Source organism: Haliaeetus leucocephalus, unplaced genomic scaffold (assembly GCF_000737465.1).
Source record: "Haliaeetus leucocephalus isolate CR32 unplaced genomic scaffold, Haliaeetus_leucocephalus-4.0 Scaffold233, whole genome shotgun sequence".
Lineage (NCBI taxonomy): Eukaryota > Metazoa > Chordata > Aves > Accipitriformes > Accipitridae > Haliaeetus > Haliaeetus leucocephalus.
This window is the reverse complement of record NW_010972669.1, coordinates 287,092-309,659: the sequence shown is the minus strand read 5'-3', so window position 1 is coordinate 309,659 and position 22,568 is coordinate 287,092. Positions and strand designations below refer to the sequence as shown.

The 22,568-nt window shown below is 34.9% G+C and overlaps 1 protein-coding gene across 1 annotated transcript in view; it reads left to right on the top strand.

Moving 5' to 3' along the window:
• Positions 1 to 22,568, top strand: part of ADAMTS19 (ADAM metallopeptidase with thrombospondin type 1 motif, 19) — a 149,477-nt gene that overhangs the window by 76,705 nt on the left and 50,204 nt on the right. Inside the window, exons 8-10 of the mRNA XM_010567967.1 lie at positions 372 to 477; positions 14,238 to 14,378; positions 15,593 to 15,743. Coding sequence (XP_010566269.1) covers positions 372 to 477; positions 14,238 to 14,378; positions 15,593 to 15,743 — 398 coding nt within the window. The remainder of the gene's footprint in view (positions 1 to 371; positions 478 to 14,237; positions 14,379 to 15,592; positions 15,744 to 22,568) is intronic.

Here is a 22,568-nt window from a genome sequence, read left to right as displayed (position 1 = left end):
CCTATTGTTGTAGACTTCTATTTTCATTTACAGTAGTATTGATATTCATATGTGTTCTATCACATCTCAGTAAGGTACCTAGCAACGCTTTTAAAGAATACATTTTCTGCACATTCCAGTCTATGTAATCAGGTAATATTACTATCAGGTCCTACTACCACTGGTTGCCATTTCTCTGCTACCTTTTATCCAATTTTGTGCTAAAACCAGTCTTTCTGGCTTATGAGTAAATAAACCTTTGTCAGCTATCCGTTTATATATTTGGATGGGTCTGACCACAATAAGGTTTCAAATCTGTTTGGTGTCAATAATGCCATAGTACATACAGTTAGTAATAACAAAAAATAATTGAATGTGCTTGTGTTTCCTAGGTATAGCATATCTAAGTGGAATGTGCAGTGAAAAACGAAAATGTATCATTGCAGAGGACAATGGTCTGAATCTCGCTTTTACCATTGCCCATGAAATGGGTCACAAGTAAGTATGTGGATAACAAACCCTAGTATTTGTTTGCATCTAATATTACTATGATTTGATTAATTTGATTGTGTACTTCAGTTTTTCCTCTTTCATTTTAGGAAGGCTTTTAAATTTGATGAAAAATTTGGAAAGCAATGTTTTTGTTATTAATAATAATAGTGACATGTATTGATAGTATGTAAATTAAGAAAATGTTTACAACTTGGAATAATACAGAAGTCTTTATAGCTACACAATAACTATGTTAGCTGGAAGGACTGACATTGTCTAGAGGAAAAGCAGGTGCCCCAAGATGTCTTTTTATTTTGGGACTTGTGGTATTGTGTATCAGATCCAGCTCTGACTATTTTTGCCAATAAGCATTTTAATGAGATCATGAGTTGGAAACAACAGAGAGGGATGTTTTGTTAAATCCTTTTGATCTCTGAACATTGAGTTAGGTGTCTTAGGACAAGCACTTTGCATTAAAAGTGATTTGGTTTGAATTTGGTCAAAACTGTCTGAGAATGGAGGTTGTAGCATCTGATATTGAAACATGCAGTTGATTACAAGAAAGATTTGGAACTTAAAATATTTCTGTTTAAAATTTGTCCTGGATGCAAAATAAACAAATTCAGGGCAATTATATAACTTGGAGGAAAAGGGTGACATAAGTATTAGATGCTGCATGAAATTGATCTTTTCTGTTTTGGGGTTTTTTTGAGTTTTCATAACTGCAGAAAGCAACTCTGGGTTAATATAAGCCAGACTGTTTGAGTGAGTTATGATAAAGGAAAGACTTCAAAAGAAAAATTTGTTTGTGTTTTGTAGCCACATACTGTCCTTTTTCTTTTTTTCACTGTAGTGTTTGCTAATATTGGAAGGGGGGATGGGTAGAGGAAAACTCATTTTCTGTACACCTGTTCTTATGACAGTAAACCAAGGTAAGGGGAAAGAAACAATAACTGAGTATGATCTGCTGATAAATTCACTGATGGAGTATATTAGAAAATTGTTTGAGGCAGGTATGATAATACCAGATAATTCAGAGAAATATAAGTACTGCTTTATGCCCTGCACAATAAAAATATGTTTAGAGAATAAAAAGCTTGGCGGTGGAATTACTGGATTTGAAAAAAAGAGGCATCTTGATCAAAAAGAAATGTAACACCTTATGCTTCCTGAGAAATGTTGATATACAAACTCCTAAATGCGGAAAACATGAAGCGGGTATAAAATTATTGCAAAGGTATGGGTGATGTGTTGTTTCTGCACTAGCAAATTTGAGAATGTGGGATACTGATCTTACAAAGATGTTTTTGTCTTGCAGCAGCCAAGGCAGACCTATCTTTGACATTCTAAGGGGTGCTGGATGCCAAACAGTATCCAGAACAAGTCACACAGGAAGCTCACTGTTGCTGCTTAGCAGTTCATCCAAGACTGCTGCACAGGCCAGGCTCTATAACCCTTGTCGCATTTGGTGGTCAACTTGAAATATTTTCATGGGTTTGCATTGCTGTGGGGCTGAGGAAGAGAAAGGATTTAGCATGATCTTCTTACAGGGACATAAAAACTAAATTGCTGATACATGAATCCTGGGAAAAAATGTTAAAGGCTACACTATGAAGTTTCAGAACTTTCAAATCCCTCCATATTAATTCAAATAAATTTGGAAAAACAAATCACAATGATATCCCAGCCATCATATTCTCACAGGAATAATGGCATTTGGCTGTCCTTAGACACAATACCTCTGCAGGTACTGTAATAGACAATTAAAAACAATCGAAATAAAGAATAAACCAAATCTGGTTTCATAGTAAAGGGTGGGATGTTGTTTGAACGACACATTTCTTCAACAAATTCAACCTCATGAAGGCTAGTAACAAGCCGCACAGAAATCAGGAAGACTACCACAAAAGTGAAAGAATAGGTAGCCAGGGATATATGAATAGCTGCCGCCAAAAATAATAAAAAAGGGGCAGCCTCCACTGCAAAACATGCAGAGGCATTCAGCTTGATGCCTACTTCATTACGGAACGAGAGTCCTTAACAGTTGCAATCTGAAGTAGAGTGGTCTTGCACAAAAGCGAGTAAGGTGATATTTCAGAGACATTTGTTTTCTTTGCATGACTGTCTCTGTCTGCCAGCCTAGCCCTGGCAATTGCAAAGAAGCACACTAGAAGTAGTTGACCCTTTGCGGAGAGACAATATAAAAATATTTGAAGACAAACATTTGAATGAAGGTCCTATTGAAAAAGACCTCAAGACATTCAAATGTAACTAGAGTATCTATCACAGAGATTTGTCTTGCTCATTCTTAACTGTCTCAGAAATGGAGATTAAATGATCAGCATCTAGACCAGTCATAAATCTTCTCCTCTTTCTACAAATCATGTATTGTAGAAAATTTTCACTAACTTTCTGAATCTTGAAGTCACTTAACTATTATGTTCCTTTTTTCTCTAATATCTTTAACCATTCTAGTTGTGCTTGTTGTTGTTGTCCTATTCAGCAGCATAGGAGAAACAAAAACTTCCTCAAAGACTTCACCTCTCAAAGTGCAACGAAAAAACCCTTACTTTTTTGTCTTCTGTACAACAAATAATATACTTGTCCAAAAATTATCATTCAAATAGACTCCAAATGTATGCAATATAGACTCTGTTGATTTTTGTTCATCAACCTGAGAACATAAACAAATACATTCACAATTGCTGTTGTTTTGATGAGTGTAAAAGTACCTTTGAAAAAGATAACTGTTTGCTTTTGGAGGGCTTGTTTTTGTACACCAAACTCCATGCTGTTATCTATATATTTGAAATTCATTTGTCTCTGGTAAAATCATGATCATTTGCAAACTCAGAACAATTTTGCAGACCTCTAATGTCACTGACATAATTTGCATAATTACAGATTTAGGGGACTTTGGAGGGGATGGGGTATACCATCTGCACTGAAATCTATGTTTGCTTGCACAGGAACACAGTTGAAGAATTACAGTCAATTGTACTGAATACTTCTAATAACATGGATGTTTATTAAGTGTTGTGTTGTCATTCTATTAGTTTTTCCAATTAAAACAGAAATATTCTTAATGAAATACAATGGCAAACTAAACCTTACTTTGCAATATGAAGTGTCTTTGTTCTAGCCATGTATACCTGAAAGCAAATGATCTTTTAAGGACATTGAGAATTAATGTTTAAGTCAACAACTGATTTTTGAGCTCCATCTTGAAATATTAGGAGCCAGTCTGTGTAATCAGAGATTAAAAGCTGCAACACATTAATGGATTTGGGTTTAATAATCAAATCTTATTTATTAAAGTAAATTTAATGAGCAATTAGGTAATTATATAATGAAGTCACATTACAGAATAAAAGCTAACAACAATGAATTAAAAGACATTGTCTCCATGTGGAGAACAGAGGGAAGAAGAGAAAGACTGCCATTGTTTTGCTTATCAAGTAACACTTATGTCATCATTTTACTTAAATGATTCCTGTCTGTGGGATAGGACTCCTTAAGTATGCAGAAATAAAGGATAGATGTAAACTGCAGTATTTCAAAATTAACAATTACTGTGTGCTCTAAGTGTAATTTAAAAGTTGTTTTAAGTAGTTGAAAGAGATACTGGTGGAATTTCTCAGAATCAATTTTATATACATCCGCATTCTTTTTCTGGTAAGCATTTTGTGAAATATGAAATATACCTATTTTTAAAATTCAGGGTATTCTATCCAGTATTTTGTAGTTCCAAACAGGAAGTCTGTGGAATTTTTCAAGCACCTACTTAATAACTCAAAAGCAAACAACATATATTTTTTTGTGACAATATTAAACAATTGTATGAAATCCAGTGGAACTTGAAGAGAATTTTAAATGGGAGAGTAGGAAATGCTAATGGAGTGTGAGTTATTCCATGCATTTTTTTTACCACAGTCCAAAATATGATTAACAGAACACAATAAAATCAACAGGATTAATAAAAGCAACTGTCAACCAATCTTTGTGAATGAGTTACTAATGTGGAATGGGGAATCTCATTAAAGTAGCTGAAAAAAAGAGCTGTCTTGGTATTTTTAAGGTTTAAGTAGAATTTTACAATTTAATTTGTGTTTAACAAGGAACAAGATTAGCACATGGAAAGCAAAGGTATTAATTAGGTTTGACAGAAGACCTCCTTACATCTCAAATATTTATCATCTAATCACAAGTATAGTGAGAAACTTCAGGAGCAGTAGTGGTCACTTCCACTGATGAAACTGTGCACAGTAGGATTCGTATTAGTAAGGATTACTAAATTAAGGCATTTGACACGTGGCATTTTGACTCAAATGCTAAATCAAAGTATTCATTTTAACATTTATTTTGATCCCTTATCATTCAGCTGTGAGAGAAAGAATGGAGCCTTACTTGATACCTGGGTGGATATGCATACAGATTACCCGCTGTTTACATTTTAGTGACTTTTCTATCTTGAGAAAGAAGCATGGAGAGGTTTTACAGGATAGTAGTACTGTTTTTGTCTTTCCGAAATACCTATCTGTGGTGTATACCAAGAATTTTGATTCTCCTACCTGTTAGTCCAGCAACTTCCTCAAAGTTTAGCTTCACCATGAGAGGGTTGTGGGGATTCATTTGGAAAAAAATAGAAGAAAACTCTCTGTCTACTTAGTCAGTGACAGCAACATTTCTTATGAATGATGAAAGAGTCCCTCCCCTTCCATGTGCCTTCCCCTTTTCTGGGACTACAAAGGCAGAGTTTGTAATTCCTACTAACTCATGATAAGCATAGCTTTCTTTTGTTTCTCCAAACAAGGAAACGTATCTATATTAGGACTGTCAGTGTCAGTATCTCTATTAACAGAATACACTTCATTCCTGAAAACAGAATTTAGATGAACAATCCATGATGTGAATCACACTGCTGAAACTACCTGAATTACCTGAAACTATTTCTCTGTTTCTATGTGTAATTCCTATACAGAAAGACATATGCCTTCTAATTCAAATACATCCTCTTAAAATTTGGGATGTTTTTTGTCATTGTTTGTATAATCTGTGTACTAGCATGAAGGAGACAGGCCAGCAAAATTTTGGAGCCCTGTCATTCCAAGCACTGGAATTTTAAAATGTGAGAAAATCTCTTCGTAGCTGTAAGCATAAACAGTAAGTGAATGAATTTCTAGGAAGTATAGACGAATCTCAAAATATACATGTCTTTTATATGCTGTGCATAGCATTTCCCTTAAACTAGATGTGCATAAGAGAGATACCATGATGTCATATATTTAGCCAACTCCTGATTTGTTGATAAATTACTGACTTAAAAGATGTTTGAGAACTGTAGGTTATTTAACCAGGGGTATATTTAGCTGACATGTTTGGATAGTTACTCCATTTACTGATAATTAAGCTAAGCCTTTATTCAGTAATGGCCATAATATCACTCTGGGGTCCCTTTCTCTCAGAGCTCTTGCTTCCCAGCATACTGGTTCAGGTTTTCTTGGGGTCTTACTACGTCAGGTGTCCCCATGGCAGTGACTGCTGAGTAAGAAAGAAGCTGCTGCAGAACTGTTGTGTCACTAGGGTCCATGCTGGTAGCCTGTCCCCAAATATTCTACTTGCTTCCTTCTCTCTCCCATAAATCCCTGATTCCATGGGCTACAGGGGCGGTGGATAGAAGGTGCAGGGGAAGTGCCTGTTGTTTTGTCCTTCTCCCAGCTACGCAGACTCTGTCATTTCCCCCCAGTGCTTCTTTCCTTAATTTTTCTGTCCTTTTTGGCCAAAGGTCCAAAGCTGGGTTTCTCAGTCTAAGTTTTGATACGTAGATACAGATATTAATCTATCTCTAGGTATAGAAATATCCATAGATTCAGGTAGTTGGATACAGAAGCAGCCTGACTGTCAGAGATGTTGAGTTTTAACTGTTTTGACTGATTTTCACCATTACTGAGTTTTTTGTTCAAAATAAAGTTATTGTTGACTGTCAACTTAAGTGTAGACATAGGAACCTAACTTTGAGCAATACAATTTGAAAAGCACAGCTGCAGTTTGCAAAATTGAGCTTTGATATGCTTTTAAAAATACATGCACAACAGACTGTAAGAAATTATCTTTCCCATATATGTATTTGTATCATTGACACATTTACAGAGAAATAGCTATACTTGTCTGCAGTTTGTGGATAGCTGCATAAAATGTGGACATATTTTTATATTATTTTTGGTATAGTTTTACTATCTGTGGTAACATTTTCTGTCCTGTTTGTTCAAAAATGTTCACTTTACAGGAAATTTTATCTAAAAAGCATAATACTTGTTTAATAAGAAACTACTTTTATTAAATGTACTCTTAACAAGAAAGATACAATGCTTTCCCTTTTCTTTGTTACTTATTGTTTTGATAAAAGGTAATAGGGGGTTTTCACTTTGTATTGCATTTCAGCGTTACATATTCTTTATTTCAAACATGATTTATGCGAGAGTCACCTCAGTAGTTTCATCGCAAATGCTGCCTTTTTTCTCTGTTAGATTAGGAAAAGAATCCATGAGGTAACTGTTCAAAACTATTGCAACAAAAAACCCACAGTGCACTGACTGATTTTTAAAGCCTTTTTTTTAAACCTCTTTCTCTCTTCTTTTTTTTTAAACTTATTTTAATGAAGTTCAAAGTATCTGTTAGATGTTCAACCATACAAGCAGGACATTTAATACCCCTCCAATGATAGTAAATAGAAATTAATGGCAAAAAATAGCATTGTCCCAAAAAAGCAGTCACAAGGTCCTTGAGATCAGCTTAGATTCTGTCATTCAGTTTTCATGCTTTAGTAGGTAAGTTCTTTAAAAATCGTCTCTGGTTTTCCTGCATGCATATCAAAGTAGGCATCTGTGTTCCACAGTCATGAAATTATGCTGATTTAAATCAGCCTCGGATCTTATTGGGCAGATGGGTGTATCATACCAAACTTACTAGTGGTCTGGAAATTGTCCAACAAAATACACTTGCAATTACAGATGACAGAAGAAGATGCAGTTTATTATGTACTTTGCATTTCCATTTACTCTTACTCTCAAAATTTATATGGTGGTTTAAAACCAGAAAAAAAAAATAGTTTTGCTTAGTCCAATTCTAAGAACAGACCAAGGTCCCAGAAAGATCTTATTTTATGCAAACACATTGCAACAATGCCTAGCAGAAATCAAGCCTCACTAGTCTTTTGCTGGTAGCTAGATAGCTGAAGAAAGAAACAGCTGAGGAAGGAATGAAGCACTGAGACAGTGAAGTAGTACTGCATCAGCATTTTAGTAAGTTAAAAAGATACGGTAATTTTGTACTTGAAATTTAGAAGATTAGTCAACTCTTCCTCTAGCAAGGTATCAAGGCTTCCATTTCTGCCAGACTATAATGTTCCAGGGTGCATTTATTGTTAATTTTTCTTAGAATAGCATTTGTAAACTGAACAGTTAGTAACTGAACAACAGCTTACAGGATGCCTAGGCTTAATTGATAGTCTGATATATTTAAAATAGCTGTGAAAAGTTGGCAAAAGATCATAATAGTGTCAATGGTTATTGTTAGTAAGGAAACTTAATTTTTTTTTGTCTATTCACTGAACAGATGATAGCTCAAAGTCTTTTTCCTGATTATATATTTTCTTCAATTTGAAGAAATGTTATACATCAATGTTTTTCCTTGGCATAAGATTAAAAAAACCATAGACATAATTGTTTATCTTGAAATACAGCACTTTACAGGATGTGGCATGGGTATCATATTTGCCAGAAGTGAATACTTTTCCTGTATTATATACATTCTGTAAAAAATTTCAGCAAGAGGTGATATGTATCTTCATATTGTGATGCTAAATACATGTGTCACATCAAAGCTTTAAATTATTTATATACTTAAGTCAAAGGACCATGACATGATGCTATGTCTAGATCCAGCTTCTTGAAGCATGGTGGTAGAAGCGTTGGAGTGGTAGAAAAGAAAGCAGCTGTTTAGCAGAAGTTACAAACTCAGCTGGACAGTAGCATGCAGTGTATGTTCATATCTGTATATTAATATATATGTTGTATTTTTTATCCAACTGTTTTAAGATTGAAAATGTATTTTGAGTTGCCAACATCCTAGAGAACAAGCAATGATTCACAAAAGAGAAATATTCATTGTGTAAACATATTCCTTTTGATTTTTTCTTTTTTATATTTGAATTATTAACAGGAAGATTGAGGTTTCCTTGTCCAGTGGATTTTTCCTTTGAAGACAAAGTTTTTCCAAAAGAAATCATCTTCTGCCTTTTACCATAGTTTTTCTGTAGCTGGGTTACTTGCCTTTCAATTCAGTTTAGGCTAAATAATTAATTTACAAGTAGAACCATGTGTCTTATCCCATTTATGCAATGATCTGTGAAGCCCTCATGTTTTAAAACACATAAAAAAGTCATACAAGACTTATTATTTCACTAACTGGGATTTCAAAAAAACCCCCAAACAACATGTAGTAATGCAGGGTTTTTGCATTAATTCTATAAACCAGCTTATAGAACCCTGCTACTAGTCTGTTTGTTTATATAATTTTCTCTATAAAGATAGCGTGATAAAACTTCTTTTGTTGAATAAGTGCAATAGAAGTACTAACAAAGTAGTGCAGCTTCCATCTCCCTGTCTGTGATAGTCAAATGAGTAATGTTATTTTCACTTATCGAATACATGTTTGTGATACTGTGATATGCAAAATTTCAGATTAGAAAAATTGTTGGACAATCATTGTACTATTAAATGCCATATAAGCTTTTAAACCTTGTCATTTCCAAGTCCATAGTTGAAAAAGTTTTGATCATTCTAACATAGTATTGCATGTAGTGATGACAAAAATGAAAACAATTGAAATAATAGGGAGAATACCACTTTGTAATTAATAATGATTTTTAATGAATTCTTATTTTTATTTTTTAAAGTAATACAAACCATTATATGTTTGTGATTTATTTGCTAGAGTGGAAAAAATCTATGGGATAACAATTGAAGTAAATTTACAAATGTTATGTAGTGATCATTTATAAAAATATGAATTTTGAAAGAAGTCAGATGGCACCCTGATCCCATCACACATCACAGGTATAAACTCACAGCAGCATTCAGAGATTTACTATCTCCTTCACAAAGTGGAAGTTTTTCCAGTAATTTTCGTTCTGTCATGATCTTAAACTGGTACTGTTATCCTGGATGTGCAGTTTACACTCACCATTCCTCTGCTGCTTGTATCTCTTTGGCTGAACTGTTAACCTTTATGCTTTGGGATTCTATTTATTATACTGAATATTCAACAACCTACCCCTGGTTCCTTGGGTACTTGCTTTTGTGGTTTTCCTAATCCATCTTCTATTTCCTAACCTTTCTCACTGTTAGGGACTGTAAAACTCTGAACAGTAGTAGTTCTCTTTAATTTTTTAATTCTAGCTTTTTTTTTTATTTACAGATAGACCTGAAGTAATTCTCCACATCTGTCTGAACTCACCCAATTAATTGATCCTATACTAGGTTTTTGATACTACTCAGTCTTTGTGCCTGCATTGCCTGTTTCTAGTTTAATAGCATCATTCTTGTTCAGCTGCACTACCATGCATTTAAGTGGAATGGGATGGTGATAACCAGGTCATCATCTGCCTTTTGCAAAGCACAATGAAAATAATGAATAAATAATAAAAAGCTTTCCACCTGGAAGAGTGTGGGGTCACTGAGCAAATTCATGATGCCATAATGTAGCACATGTAGGAGAATGTTGGAGTCCTATAGTGTGAAGAAATATAAAATAACAATTTACAATGCAGACCTAATGCTTTCCAGAAGGTGTGTGCATAGCCTTACTTAACTTATTTAATAGAGCATAATGACTGCAAGAGTTGAGACTTAGAAGAGCTTTTATTTCTTAATAGTTAGCTACAATCAAATCAAATCAAATCAAAATGTGGTGTTTGGTACTTTTTCAGTATGTGGGTTGACACTGGCGTGCATTATGTGCCTGCAAGAATATAACTTACTCCCTTGGTGGCAGAAGAGATGCTTTCATCTATCTTGAATCCAGCTGTATGCGTATAATTGCAGCAGTAGTGAATTGTAAAAGAATTACTTTTTAACTGAAAAATTGAACTAATATTTGTCTCCTGCTTTCGGTGGCCTGAGTTGTTAATTCTGACTTCTAAGCACAGAGAAATTAAGGGTTTTTCTTTGTACTATTCCTACTGCACATTAAATATCAACAGGGGTCGTCTTCAACATTTAGCAGAGATTGTTCCAACTTTCTGCATGATATCACAAAAAAAATCTGGCTGCGTTTTTTAAACAAGTTTTAGAGGTTTTATTAGATAAAAATATTTTTTCAGTTGACTTGACAACCATGTATAATGTTAGTGGAGTTTATTTGACCAAGGCTCTTTGTCAAAATACTTTTAAACTGAGATTATTAAAATATAGTTTAGTTGCATAGTGTGAGTTGAAATATTGCTAATATTTTAGTTAGGGAATGCATTACATAGGAAGCTTCCTACTTTCGTATTATATCTGTCATTTATAGTCTTTAACCAGAATGGCTGGGGCATTTTTATGTATCAGTGAAAAAAACCCGCTTCTGTTCTTAAAAGAGAATTTGATTTATTTCCAGATAGATGTGATGTACTACTTCTTAAAGTACAGCATCATCTTCTTTGTTAATTATGTTTTATCAGACTGTTGTAAAGTTATCCTCTTACCCCAGACTCACTTGTCTTCCTGCCACAAACACACAGTGTTGCTTTACGCTCGCATGAGGGTGAATGATCACGGCTGTGGGACAGAGGAGCTTATCAACAGAGAGGGCAATATGCCCAATGCTAGCATAATAAATTCTGTAAGAAGAGCACAGAACAGCACCTTACACAGCCACAGTTTCTGCGGTGCCTTTGTTTTAGTGAAAGGATGTAGTTGTCTCTTTCATGTAGAGAGTACAACAAGGAAGGCTATAAAATACCATGACCACCAGTGTAAGCATTGAATATTGTTATATCCTTGATTGTTAATGAAGTAGATATACATGCTTACATTACTTACTCTCTTGCTGGATAGGAAGATAGCAATGACTGTTCAGCTTCTTTCTTTCACCACACACATAATGTGATGTGGTGAAAGAAATCAGAAGTCAGTACTACTGCATATCTACTTTTATGTGGTCTTGTAATTGATAGTAGGTCAGATAAAAGTATGACGTCATTACGGTATTAGAGAAGAGATCAACAGTACATATTGAAGAAAAGATTTCTGAGAATGTTTAAAAGCAGATTCTGTTGCTACTTTAGCATACTTCTCACATATTGTCTTGCAATTTAATTAGTTCATGTTAACATAATGACCTGTACTTCCCTTTTGAAGTAGCTATTCATTCTGATAGTCAAAGGCTTTGATACTGGTCTTCACTACTTGCTAGATATTTTGTTAATTGTACTTCATTTGGAGGTGGAAGCATACTGAGGAATGAATCCTATTGGATTAGAGCAGATACTTAGAACTACATTTGAATGTCAAAGCAGAATAGGATAAGTGTTACAAAAGTATAGCAGCTGAAATATGGGAAGATAGTTCGAATTAGATTTTTTTATTAGTGCTTAATGTTGCTGATATACATAGTTATTATAAGTACAACAGTTTTTACCACTGCTTACCTTAAAAGACAATGTTGTCCTCAGAATTCATGTACTGATAGACTATACAGAATGCATCTGTGGTAGTAGATTAGAAAAAAAGGTTACACGTTTGTTTGTATGTAATGGTGGCTAGTGGAATTGTTTTTTGAAACAGCAAAGATCTTGGTTCAGCTCAGCACACATTTTTCTGGGTGATTTTACAGACTAGTTTGTGATGAAGTCTGACTTCAAGAATTGCTTTTCAGAGTGGATGGGACATAATAGTAATCAGAAATTATGTTTTAACTTTTTTAAATTTTTATTTTAAAAAATGTTTTAAATAACATATAAATATGTTAATTCCCACTCTGCATAAATGGGAGCCATCAATTCTGTAATAAATTGTATCAACAAGATTTCGTGTACTTGTATGTTATAAATGCTTTATTTCAAGTCATAGTGTATATATGATACTGATAAATGAGCACTTTTGCAGTAAGGAAGTATATAACCTGAAGAGCTGTAAGCAAAATCTATTTCTTGTGCAGTCAGCAAAGTAAAGCGTCATTAGATTTTCTGTGTCTTCTTCCATAGTTCTTATAACTCTGGAGATAAGGACATCTCAAATTCTACATGTGAAGCATGCAAGAAGAATGTAAGGAAAGTGCAAAGGCACTTCCATGTAGTTGTTTTGTCTCATTCAGGCAGTTCAGGAAAAGACAGAAGCTAAGATGAGATCAGACAGATTTGTTTACCTTGGTTACACTGTTTACAACTAACAAAATTATCTGATTCATGCAGAGGCAGCTGTTCCAGTGCTCCAAATTGTGGGGTGTGCACATCACTCTAAGATACTGAGCACTCTGATAGGCAACATAAAGCCCTACATAGCATTTAAATTCATTTCATTAGTAAACACAAGGTAATGCAGCTTGCAAAACAATATAATATTTGATGTAGTCATGAGGGGGTTTGGGGATAGAGTGGAGAAGAAAAGTGATCTGGTGTTTTCAGTAATGGGTAGCTGGCCTTTTCTGCCCATTGGCACTGCAGTGTAGTGAAATATGGAGAAGTATGATGTACTCTAGTTTTCCTACAGAAGCGGCAAACTTCTCCCATCTGCAGTCTCTAAGCGATTTGACTGCTCTTTGGCTGAAGGAATCAATACAAGGTATAAAGCTTTATTCACTCTAAAGTTTTGCTTTTCTGCAGGGCAGACTAGGGATGCAAAATTCCAGCACCACTTTGAATCCAGTGCTCTGGAGAGTAGTCCCGTGCTCATTTACAAATCTTGAAGAACAGCTGAGAGTATTTAATTTATGTCTCTTAAAGCCAGTCAAGCATGGATCCACTTAGCTAATTTTGAGAACTTTTTATTTAAGTCTATCTTCTTTCTCTGTGTTTACTGGTTGTGAATGAGAGTGACAGTGGGTCTTCACCTCACTTAAAGCAGTAGCTTCAAGCAGATTTTTTGTAGAATTTTTCATTGCAGTGCCCTATGTGAGAACTCACTGGGATGCAGATGGATGCTGAGTCTTTAAAATAAAAATCCACGTAATTGCTTCATCAGTGTTATTGCTAACAGTAGACATTGAAAACACATTTAGGTGATTTTTCTTTAGACACAATGATTATACATTAAACTAGTAAACATTTTATTAGTCTATAAAATTTCAGCAAACAAGTTCCATATATAATTAAGATAGAATCCCTGCCAAAATATCAAATGATTCACTGATATAAAAAAGTAAGTTTCCAGTATTTTTGTTGCCTATTAGCAAGAGAAGTACAACCTGCAGTAGTTGTGCAGTTCTGAACATTCAAAAAGTTGTCCAAAGTATGTGTTCAACAGCTGATTAGAATGTAATTTCTCATCAAATGAATGAGGCTTTACTTTCACCTTTCAGTATAGAATTTCAGGACAATGTTCTCCACGCACAGTTCCATGAACTTCTGTAAAAGTTATCATGGAAAAAAATCAAAAGAGATTTCTTAAATGTTTTATACAAGAGCTTTTCATAGTGTCTTGCAAGAGTTTTAACTTACAAACAATTTGAAAACAACTTGTTATTTTGTTGTGCTTTGGTTTATTTTTAATAATTTCAAAACTCAGCATGGGGATAAACCACGACAATGACCACCCATCCTGTGCAGATGGTCTCCATATCATGTCCGGCGAGTGGATTAAAGGACAGAATCTTGGGGATGTTTCATGGTCTCGGTGCAGCAGGGAAGATCTGGAAAGATTTCTCAGGTATATCATTAAACAAAAAGAACTTTTACTGTATGTCATTTGCAAATAGTTGCAATAAATATCCTGAAATAACATTTTTTTCATACTTTTTACCATTTCTGTGGGAGATTTGTGTTTGCATAATCCATAAAAATAATTTAAATCATCATGAACTATATAATATTTGATGGACATTAAAATATGTTTTCAGCAATTACTTGTATTTTTATATTTTTATATGTTAATGTATATGATTATACTTACATATCTTTAAATATATATTAATATATGTAAATATGTTTAAAATATATTAATATACTATGTATTGAATAAAGTTGGACAGTGAATGACCTATGAACTTTATGTAGATTCTCTGATCTATGTTGTGCCATTCGATATCAAACCATGCAGTATGATTACATTATGTTAATTTTTAAAATAGAAATTTACTACAAGATATATAGTACAGAATATTATACCTAGAAATCAAATTAAAACATTTTGTTTTGCTCTGTATCTCTTAAATAGGGTCTGTTCCCTAAAGCTCTGTTCCTTTATTAAGTTTGTAAATATATCTGTTGGGAATTTACTTGCAACAGTTAAGCAGTCTTCAAAAGGTCTGCTTTATGACACTGGAACAGTTAGTGTAAGTAAGTTAGATGTGTCAGTCTGACACATTTATACTGAATCTAGATGGAATTCAAACCCATGACTTGGTGCTTTAACAGGTTTAAGTATTTTTAAATATTTTTTCTTCAGTTTTTGAGAAAAGTTAAATTTGTGGCTACCAGCTCAGAAATGTATGTATTTTTAAATGTGTATATATCTGACGTGATTGATTTGAGGTCCTGCTGGATGTGAAATCTAAGCTACACAACTGCCTATGCGTTATAAATTGCCTACTTTTTTATGATTCTTTAAATCTCTTTCCAAACCTTAATCAGTTAAGTAAATTTTACACTAAAATATTGTCCAGCACTTTCCTGAAATTCCTATTATAGCTAATAAATTATATTGTCTTTCTGCAAATGTGCAACATCAGAACACACCATTAACTTATATCAAGTAAGCCATATTAATTTACATGGAGTAATTTCTCTGAATGACAGCCCAATGCTGACAAATAAAAAAATCTTAAGAGACCATGTTTTTCTAATGTCAAATGCATGTTTAAGTCACCATGACAATCAGACTCTTTAGCATTGCTCAGCATATGAATCTCTGCATATTGCCAGGTCAAAGGCCAGTAACTGTCTGCTACAGACGAATCCTCAGAGCCTCAATTCTGTGATTATTCCCTCCAAGCTCCCAGGAATGACATACACTGCAGATGAACAGTGTCAGATTCTTTTTGGACCAACCGCTTCCTTTTGCCAAGAAATGCAGGTAAGGAGGGGTGTATCTTCAGAAAATATACCTACCAACTCTTTTATCTGTGAGAGATATTTTTGTGCATGTGTTTGAGAGAAGGAGAACATAGCACCTTTGAAACAAGAAGTTTACACTTTGCTTTCTGAAGTTAATATGAACATTTTCATATGTTTATGTTGTAAGGCTTGCTTTGGATCTCCAAACTTCCTGAATCATGTAGTATCATATCATACCACTGATATGTTCCTTGTACTTTAAAAATAGAAAATATCATAGCGTGAAGTCACCTCGTTGCAGTGAATGGAATATTTGCAATTTATTCCACTGGGGCCAGATTTCACATGTAGGTTCCATTGCATTATGTTTTGGGTATTGAACCTCCATATCTGACCTTCAGTAGAGTGCTGTGCCCATACATGCTCTGATGGAGAATAATGGTGTTAGCTGGGCTCCCTGTACCACTGAATATACCCTGCCTCCCAGCAGTCCCCTGTGAGTCCAGGCAGAGCTGTGCAGTGCCATGGCACTAGGAGTTCCAGTACTTAAGTCAGTTTGCTGAGATTGCTTCATGCCATTGAGTGAAACAGTGTCACTATATATTAACCTTGAAAACACAGATTAACAAAATTGAAGAGGTCTTTGTAATTTTATGGCCTAATACTAGTAGACATCTGATTGAAGAAGCATTTTAAGAATGGTTTTAATTGAGAAAAATCATCCTTCTTTAACATCAACAGGACAGGCGCTAAACATGTTGGATGCACTTGAGAAGGTAACCAAGACAAGACGGGTAGATGATATTTCTAATACATAAAGAGCATGGAGTATAGGTTGATAGAGCAGGAGCTAGGAGGAGCTGTGAAATAAAATTTCATCAGAGTTGGAGCAGACGGATAGCCTGGAAATGTTATGAGTTTTTAATATGAAAGCACCATTCCTTACTCCTTTAATTCTTCAGTTCTCTTCATCTTTTCAACTTGAACATAGTACTCTTTCTTTAGAGTTTCAGTGAGAGTAATCTTTATCCTAAAGATTCTCAAAGGAAACATTGCAATACATGTATAAGTACCACATGCTGAGAGTGGCAGAGCTGAAAAAAAAAGGAGCTGTAGGTTAATGGTTATAGCTGTCTTATTGAAAACATTTTCACTCTGAGAGATAAGCAGTAGAACTCAATGTAACGATTCTACGAATGTTCTTAATTGCTTCCAAGTGCTTTTTCATGAATTGCAATCTGTTTCTTGTTTTTTAATACTTCGTTTTCAATTAAAAGACGTGATTTTAGTTTCCCATTCTCCAGAAACCTATTTTGAACAAGAAAATGATACACCATTAGTCCACTATTTCTTCCAGGTCTTCTTTACCAGGTAAAAGAATTTCAAAAGTAATTGAAGAGATAGTCAAACCTGGAGACTTGCTGTTGTGTAATACCTTTATATGCTTTTCATTTCTCCAGGCACTTCCCCTCCTTTAATACCCTTGTATTTAGTTCTAATTCAGGCATTTAAATTCAGATAGCCAAGTGGTCCCTTGCCTGTTGCATTTCATTCACAGATGCAGTGAATATTCTTCTCTCGGGGTCCTGACTCCAAGGTTTCTTTGGCTTTCCTTATTATTTTAGAAATGTTAGGAAGTTAAATTCAGTTAATGCTACCCTGGTAGTGTTCAACTGTTTGCACAGAGGACCTGGGCCCTGGGTGCTGGTACCTAAATGTCCATTTCTAATCATCTTCAATCATTTTCTCCTCTTCTGGCATTTTGTATTTCATCTAAATGACTTGCCATCCTTCTTTTTTTCCCACTTATGGGATCATTACTTCATATTAAAATGGTTAATTTAGGAAAATTTCTATTCAATATTAGTATTAAGATACCATTGTAACTTTAATCCAAAGAGATGCGGTTTTGCTTTGAAGAAAGAACTTACTAATGATGCAATCAATACAAAAGGCCAGTGGTCTTTTCAACTATTCTTTTTTTCTGACGAACTGCAATTTAATTTTTGATTTTCTTCATAAACCAAGTCTGTTGCTTGGTAACCTTATGGTCTTAACAGTAATAAAAAGAGAACTTGGTAACAGTTTCTGAGAAGAGAGCAAGGGGACGAACCTTCTGCAGTTTCACCAAAATCCTCTGCAAAACTGGTAACCCTGAACCAGAAACCATGTAAGCAGATACTGAACGAAAAAATTATTGTAATGCATCTTTTAAGAGCTTTGGACCTATCAGAAATTACATTAAAATGAATAAAAGACACTAAGGACAGAATTGTGAAAATCTGATGAGGGCACTGAGGGAGAAGTTCTCCAAAGCTCCACTGCCAACCTTTGTAAAGTCACCTTGTTTGTTTTCCTGTGCGTTCTTTTCTTTGGAAGCAAAATTTACACTCCCACCTTGCCTCCCAACAAAAAAAACCCAAGAAATTTGTTCCTCAGACTGTAGACCTGAAGAACTAGTTGCAGTAAGCTTAGGCACTTTATTCAGATCTCCTGCTTTTGTTCCCTGCTGTGGGTCTTAAATTTAGCTCTTCTATTAGGGAAGTTTACAATATCCTAGTCCAATTAAATAAGATTTCTACAGTGAAGAGGAAACTCAGAGCAATGGACAGAGCACAGCCCAAAGAATAAGAAAGCCATCCTGCTCTTACTTATGTTTCTCCTATGAATGAAGAGAGAAAAAAATGTTGCCATTTAAGTTGGGCTAAAACCAAGCTATATAAACTTTCCAGAAATCCTTCATGAGTTCTAGTACATGGACTGTGCAACAGCAACATTGTCCCAACTGTGAAGTACTGTTAGTCCGTAGCTAATTTTATCATTTCCCTCTGAAGTACAAGGATGTTAAATGTAAATACAAATATGTTGAATTTAACCTACAAATTTTACATATTATGAAGGTGATTCAAAGTTCACTGTGTGGATTGTGCAGATTATTGTGGCTGCCATTAGAGAAGTCAATATTTAGAAGACTTTTCTAAATTGAATACAGTATTTCATTAGTTACAGTATTAATTTATTAAAATAATTATTTTATTATACATTGGCAACCACTGAATTTTCCATGAAATCCAAACTACATTCTTTTATTTCTGTATACTGTCTTCTACTCTGCCAATAACTGGCAGTTTACAGTGGTTACAGTTGTTCACAAGCCAGGAAATGAGAGAGAAACACACTCCTTGAAGGTTCATTTAAACTTCAGTAAATTCAACAATTTATAGCTCAGGATTTCTTGGATACATTCTACTTGCTGAACAGTTCATGCACTTCAGTGTAACTATGTAAAAGACAAATTATGAACTATGTCAGAGTTACATTTTTGTGACTGGAAGATAATTTGATGACCAGACTTCCATGCAGTCTTTTACGTTAAGCAAGTATGTTTCGTACATAACAGCTATTCAACTAAGAAAACAATTGAGTAATGATGGAAAATAATTTTCTTAATGATCTAAAAATAATCTACAAATACCAGAAGCACAATCAATAATGCATTTCTGCTGAGATGTAATTTTCTACAAATGTTACTACTGAGCAGCACTTTAGGGTAATTTACAATCACATTACATGGCAGTCTCTGAGAAACACTGCAGATGCCAGTGATTTTCCCTTGCTATCAGGAATTCCTCTTTATAATTTAATGGCTAAAGCAAAGGACTGAAGGGACCATTGAGGGCCTACTCCTGTATTTTCCTAAGTGAGCCGCTCCCACTCGCTTTCATGAATGGTGTCCAGACTTTATTTTTTCCTTTTCATCTTTATTTCAAAGACTTTTTTTCATACCCTAAGCAAAATTTATAGAGCCTGAATAAAGTGTGAGGGGATCTCAGAGTACAAGATTTATACCATGTCGCCATGCTTATCTTGTAAGGGAGCCAAGTTTGCTTTTATGCCCATGATGTCTCACACAAGAATCAATTAGACCCTAACATTGTTTCACATAACAGATAGTGAGATCATGGCCTAGAAGTAGTTCTTGATGATTAAATGTGATTGTAGAACTTGACAATTTAATATAATTGTTGAACTATTAAATGTTGGCTTTTAAGATTAAAGTCCAGGATGCGAATGCTATCTAGTCAGTTCCACTAAAACAATTCTTGTCATAACACAGCTGTGATCTTTGCAAAGAAGTAGGAACTGATTATATTTCGTGGTGATTTTTAAGGCATTTCAGGGAAAGATCACAATGAAAAGAACGAAAGTTGTGGAAATATTATAGCTCTGGTGAAATATCTGTCCTCGTCTCCACCACCACACATTAAACAATCTTGACTTTGCTGAAATGCAGTTCAGAAGTGCTCTTTTTGTCTCTGTTCTTTCCTCTCAGCTGGACCTTCTTTCCAGATGGTTATGTGACTGGAAATGCATCCCTCTGATGCACACAGACCTGCCTCACTCTTTTCATTCAAAAAACCACCCTAAAAGCTGGAATTACCTCCTCTATTTCTGTAGTACATTGTGACTTTCATGTTGTATTTTGCAGGCTTTTGCTGTTAAAACCTCATGATTAACACATTCTTTCAGAAAAAAATCCTTTGTGTGTGCCTTGCAATATTTTGTTTTCCGGTGTACACACAACGAAATATTTTACAGATTGTGAATAGTGTGATATCACAAGTCTAAGTTTATGATCTCCAATAACTCTTACTTCCCTTGGCTAGTCTAAAAAACTGTAATGGCTGTTGATAGATAACTAGTAAACCTCTGTGAGTGTTAACTTAGCTATCTTGATTTTGACTGAATGAAACTTTCTCCCCAGAGGAATAAATTTCTGGTTTAGAAGTTTGTGCTCTGATTTTGGAGTGCCTGCAATATTGACAGTGGCCTCCAGGTTTCTGTTAGTTTTCAAATAAGTCCTGATCTGCAGCACTGCAGGTTGTTAATGACAAAAACAAGTTGTGCATCATGTTTTTTTCCCAGCCACATGCAGAAATCCCCAAATGTCAGAAGTTGAATGGTAACAGTAATCTCTATTTCTCTTACTTCTGCAGCAGAAGTACAATCTGAAGAGTAACTAGAGTCTATTTGTGATTTGACTGAAATAGCCCAGAAAAAAACTTACAAATCATCCTCCAATTTTAGCAATTCCATATCTCCATTTTCTTGGGTTTGGGGAATCTCAAAGTCTAGGATGAAATGTTATAGTAATATTGAATGCTTATTTTAAAAATTGGTGAAGAGAAGTGAGTGTTTTTAGAATACAGTTTGCTTAAGGCTCAAAGATGTTTCTAGCTGGGGAAGTTAGGTTCATGGTTCATAAGGAGGTAGTATACAAGTATTTGCAGAAGCTTGCAGATGTATACAAAGGACATTATTAAGTCAAGCATCTTGATTTAATTTACTTGATTTCTTTACACAGGTCAAGTGCATCTGTGTGTCAGATACCCAAATCCTTGTAGATCTGACTTCAAGTCTTCCTTCTTTCATTCTTCCCTAAGAAGAATTGTTTCTGGATTTGTAAGGAATTATAGTTTGTTGTTCCTTTTTAAGGAACATGGTTTGTTGTCAGCCATTCCGCAGTTATATGCAACTGAAATTGAGCACAAGATCAAAATGTTTAGAAAAAAAAAACAGGATAACATACTTTAAATGTGATGACATAAAGGAAAATTTCAATTTATTTTTTGAAAACCTGGATGGCTTTCATTCAACTGTAGTCATTGACAAATGAAGATCTAGGGGTATTAAAAAAACCTATGTGAATTAGGAACATTAAACCAGCATATATTTTTCTGGAGTGTTTCCAACAGTATAGTCTGTCATTTCATAGTTGGTGTGGAAGCACTTTGTCACGAACATATGATACTCTGTCTCATCTACATTGTCTTCCAGAACTGGCCTAGAAGGCTTCTTGGTGTTTAGTTCTCAGCTCTGAAGTTACATCTTAAAGTGCGTGTTTCAAACAACAACAACAAAAAATTCTCTTTCTCTCTTGAACAAGAACAGAAATTACAGTTTGATATAAGAAAAATGCTTGTTAAAATTATCCAGGAACAGGATAGGACTTTTGTAGCTATATTTTAGTACATGCATAGGCTAACTGGTGTCTTGTTAGTTCAGCTTCAGCACAAAACTGTTATAGGATGAGTCAGGAGTGAGTCAAACTGCTGCCATCCTGTCTCTAGTTTCTGTGCAGTGCTTCAGACCTCTACAATCTTTGACTTTTTTTAAAAGCTGATTTTACAGACATTTTTACATGCAAGACTCCCGCTGGAACTGTCCTGTTCCTTGGTTCAGACACAATCTTTGGTTGAATTATGTTTCCTGTGCTGTAAGACTTTTTTCAAGGTAGCATAAGATTTATCACACCTTTTTCGTGCATAGTGTAAAAGGCACAAAGACCCTTACTGGGTCTACCAATGTAACAAATCATTTCAGTCAGAAAAAGCACATCTTCTGGCAATGCTGGTTTCAAAAAAACAGCCTGTGTTTTCTCCTCCCTGCAACCCATCCCCCTCTCCTGATCCTTCTTGCCCCTCTTTGGGAGTACTGTACATATTTTGGGGGAGTCAGTCTGCACATGCAATAACATTCAGCCCACAATTGAGCCCCACATGCCCTCTGTTCACTTCCACCCAGTTTACAGGTAAGGGGGGAACAAGACAGCAAGGAAAATGAAGTAATGACTTAAAACCATGGGAGAAGGAGGACTTTTTAGAGGAAAATAGGGAGAGCTGCCAGGGAAATGTGAGCCACCATACTTCAAGGCTGTACTTTCTTTTCAAGAAGGTAAAACTATTTTGTTCTGATGCTTGCTAGGGACAGAATAAGTAGCTTTTCTTTCCATCTCTAGAATTCACTACTGACTAGTACCCCTCTCATCTCCCTTTCTATTCAG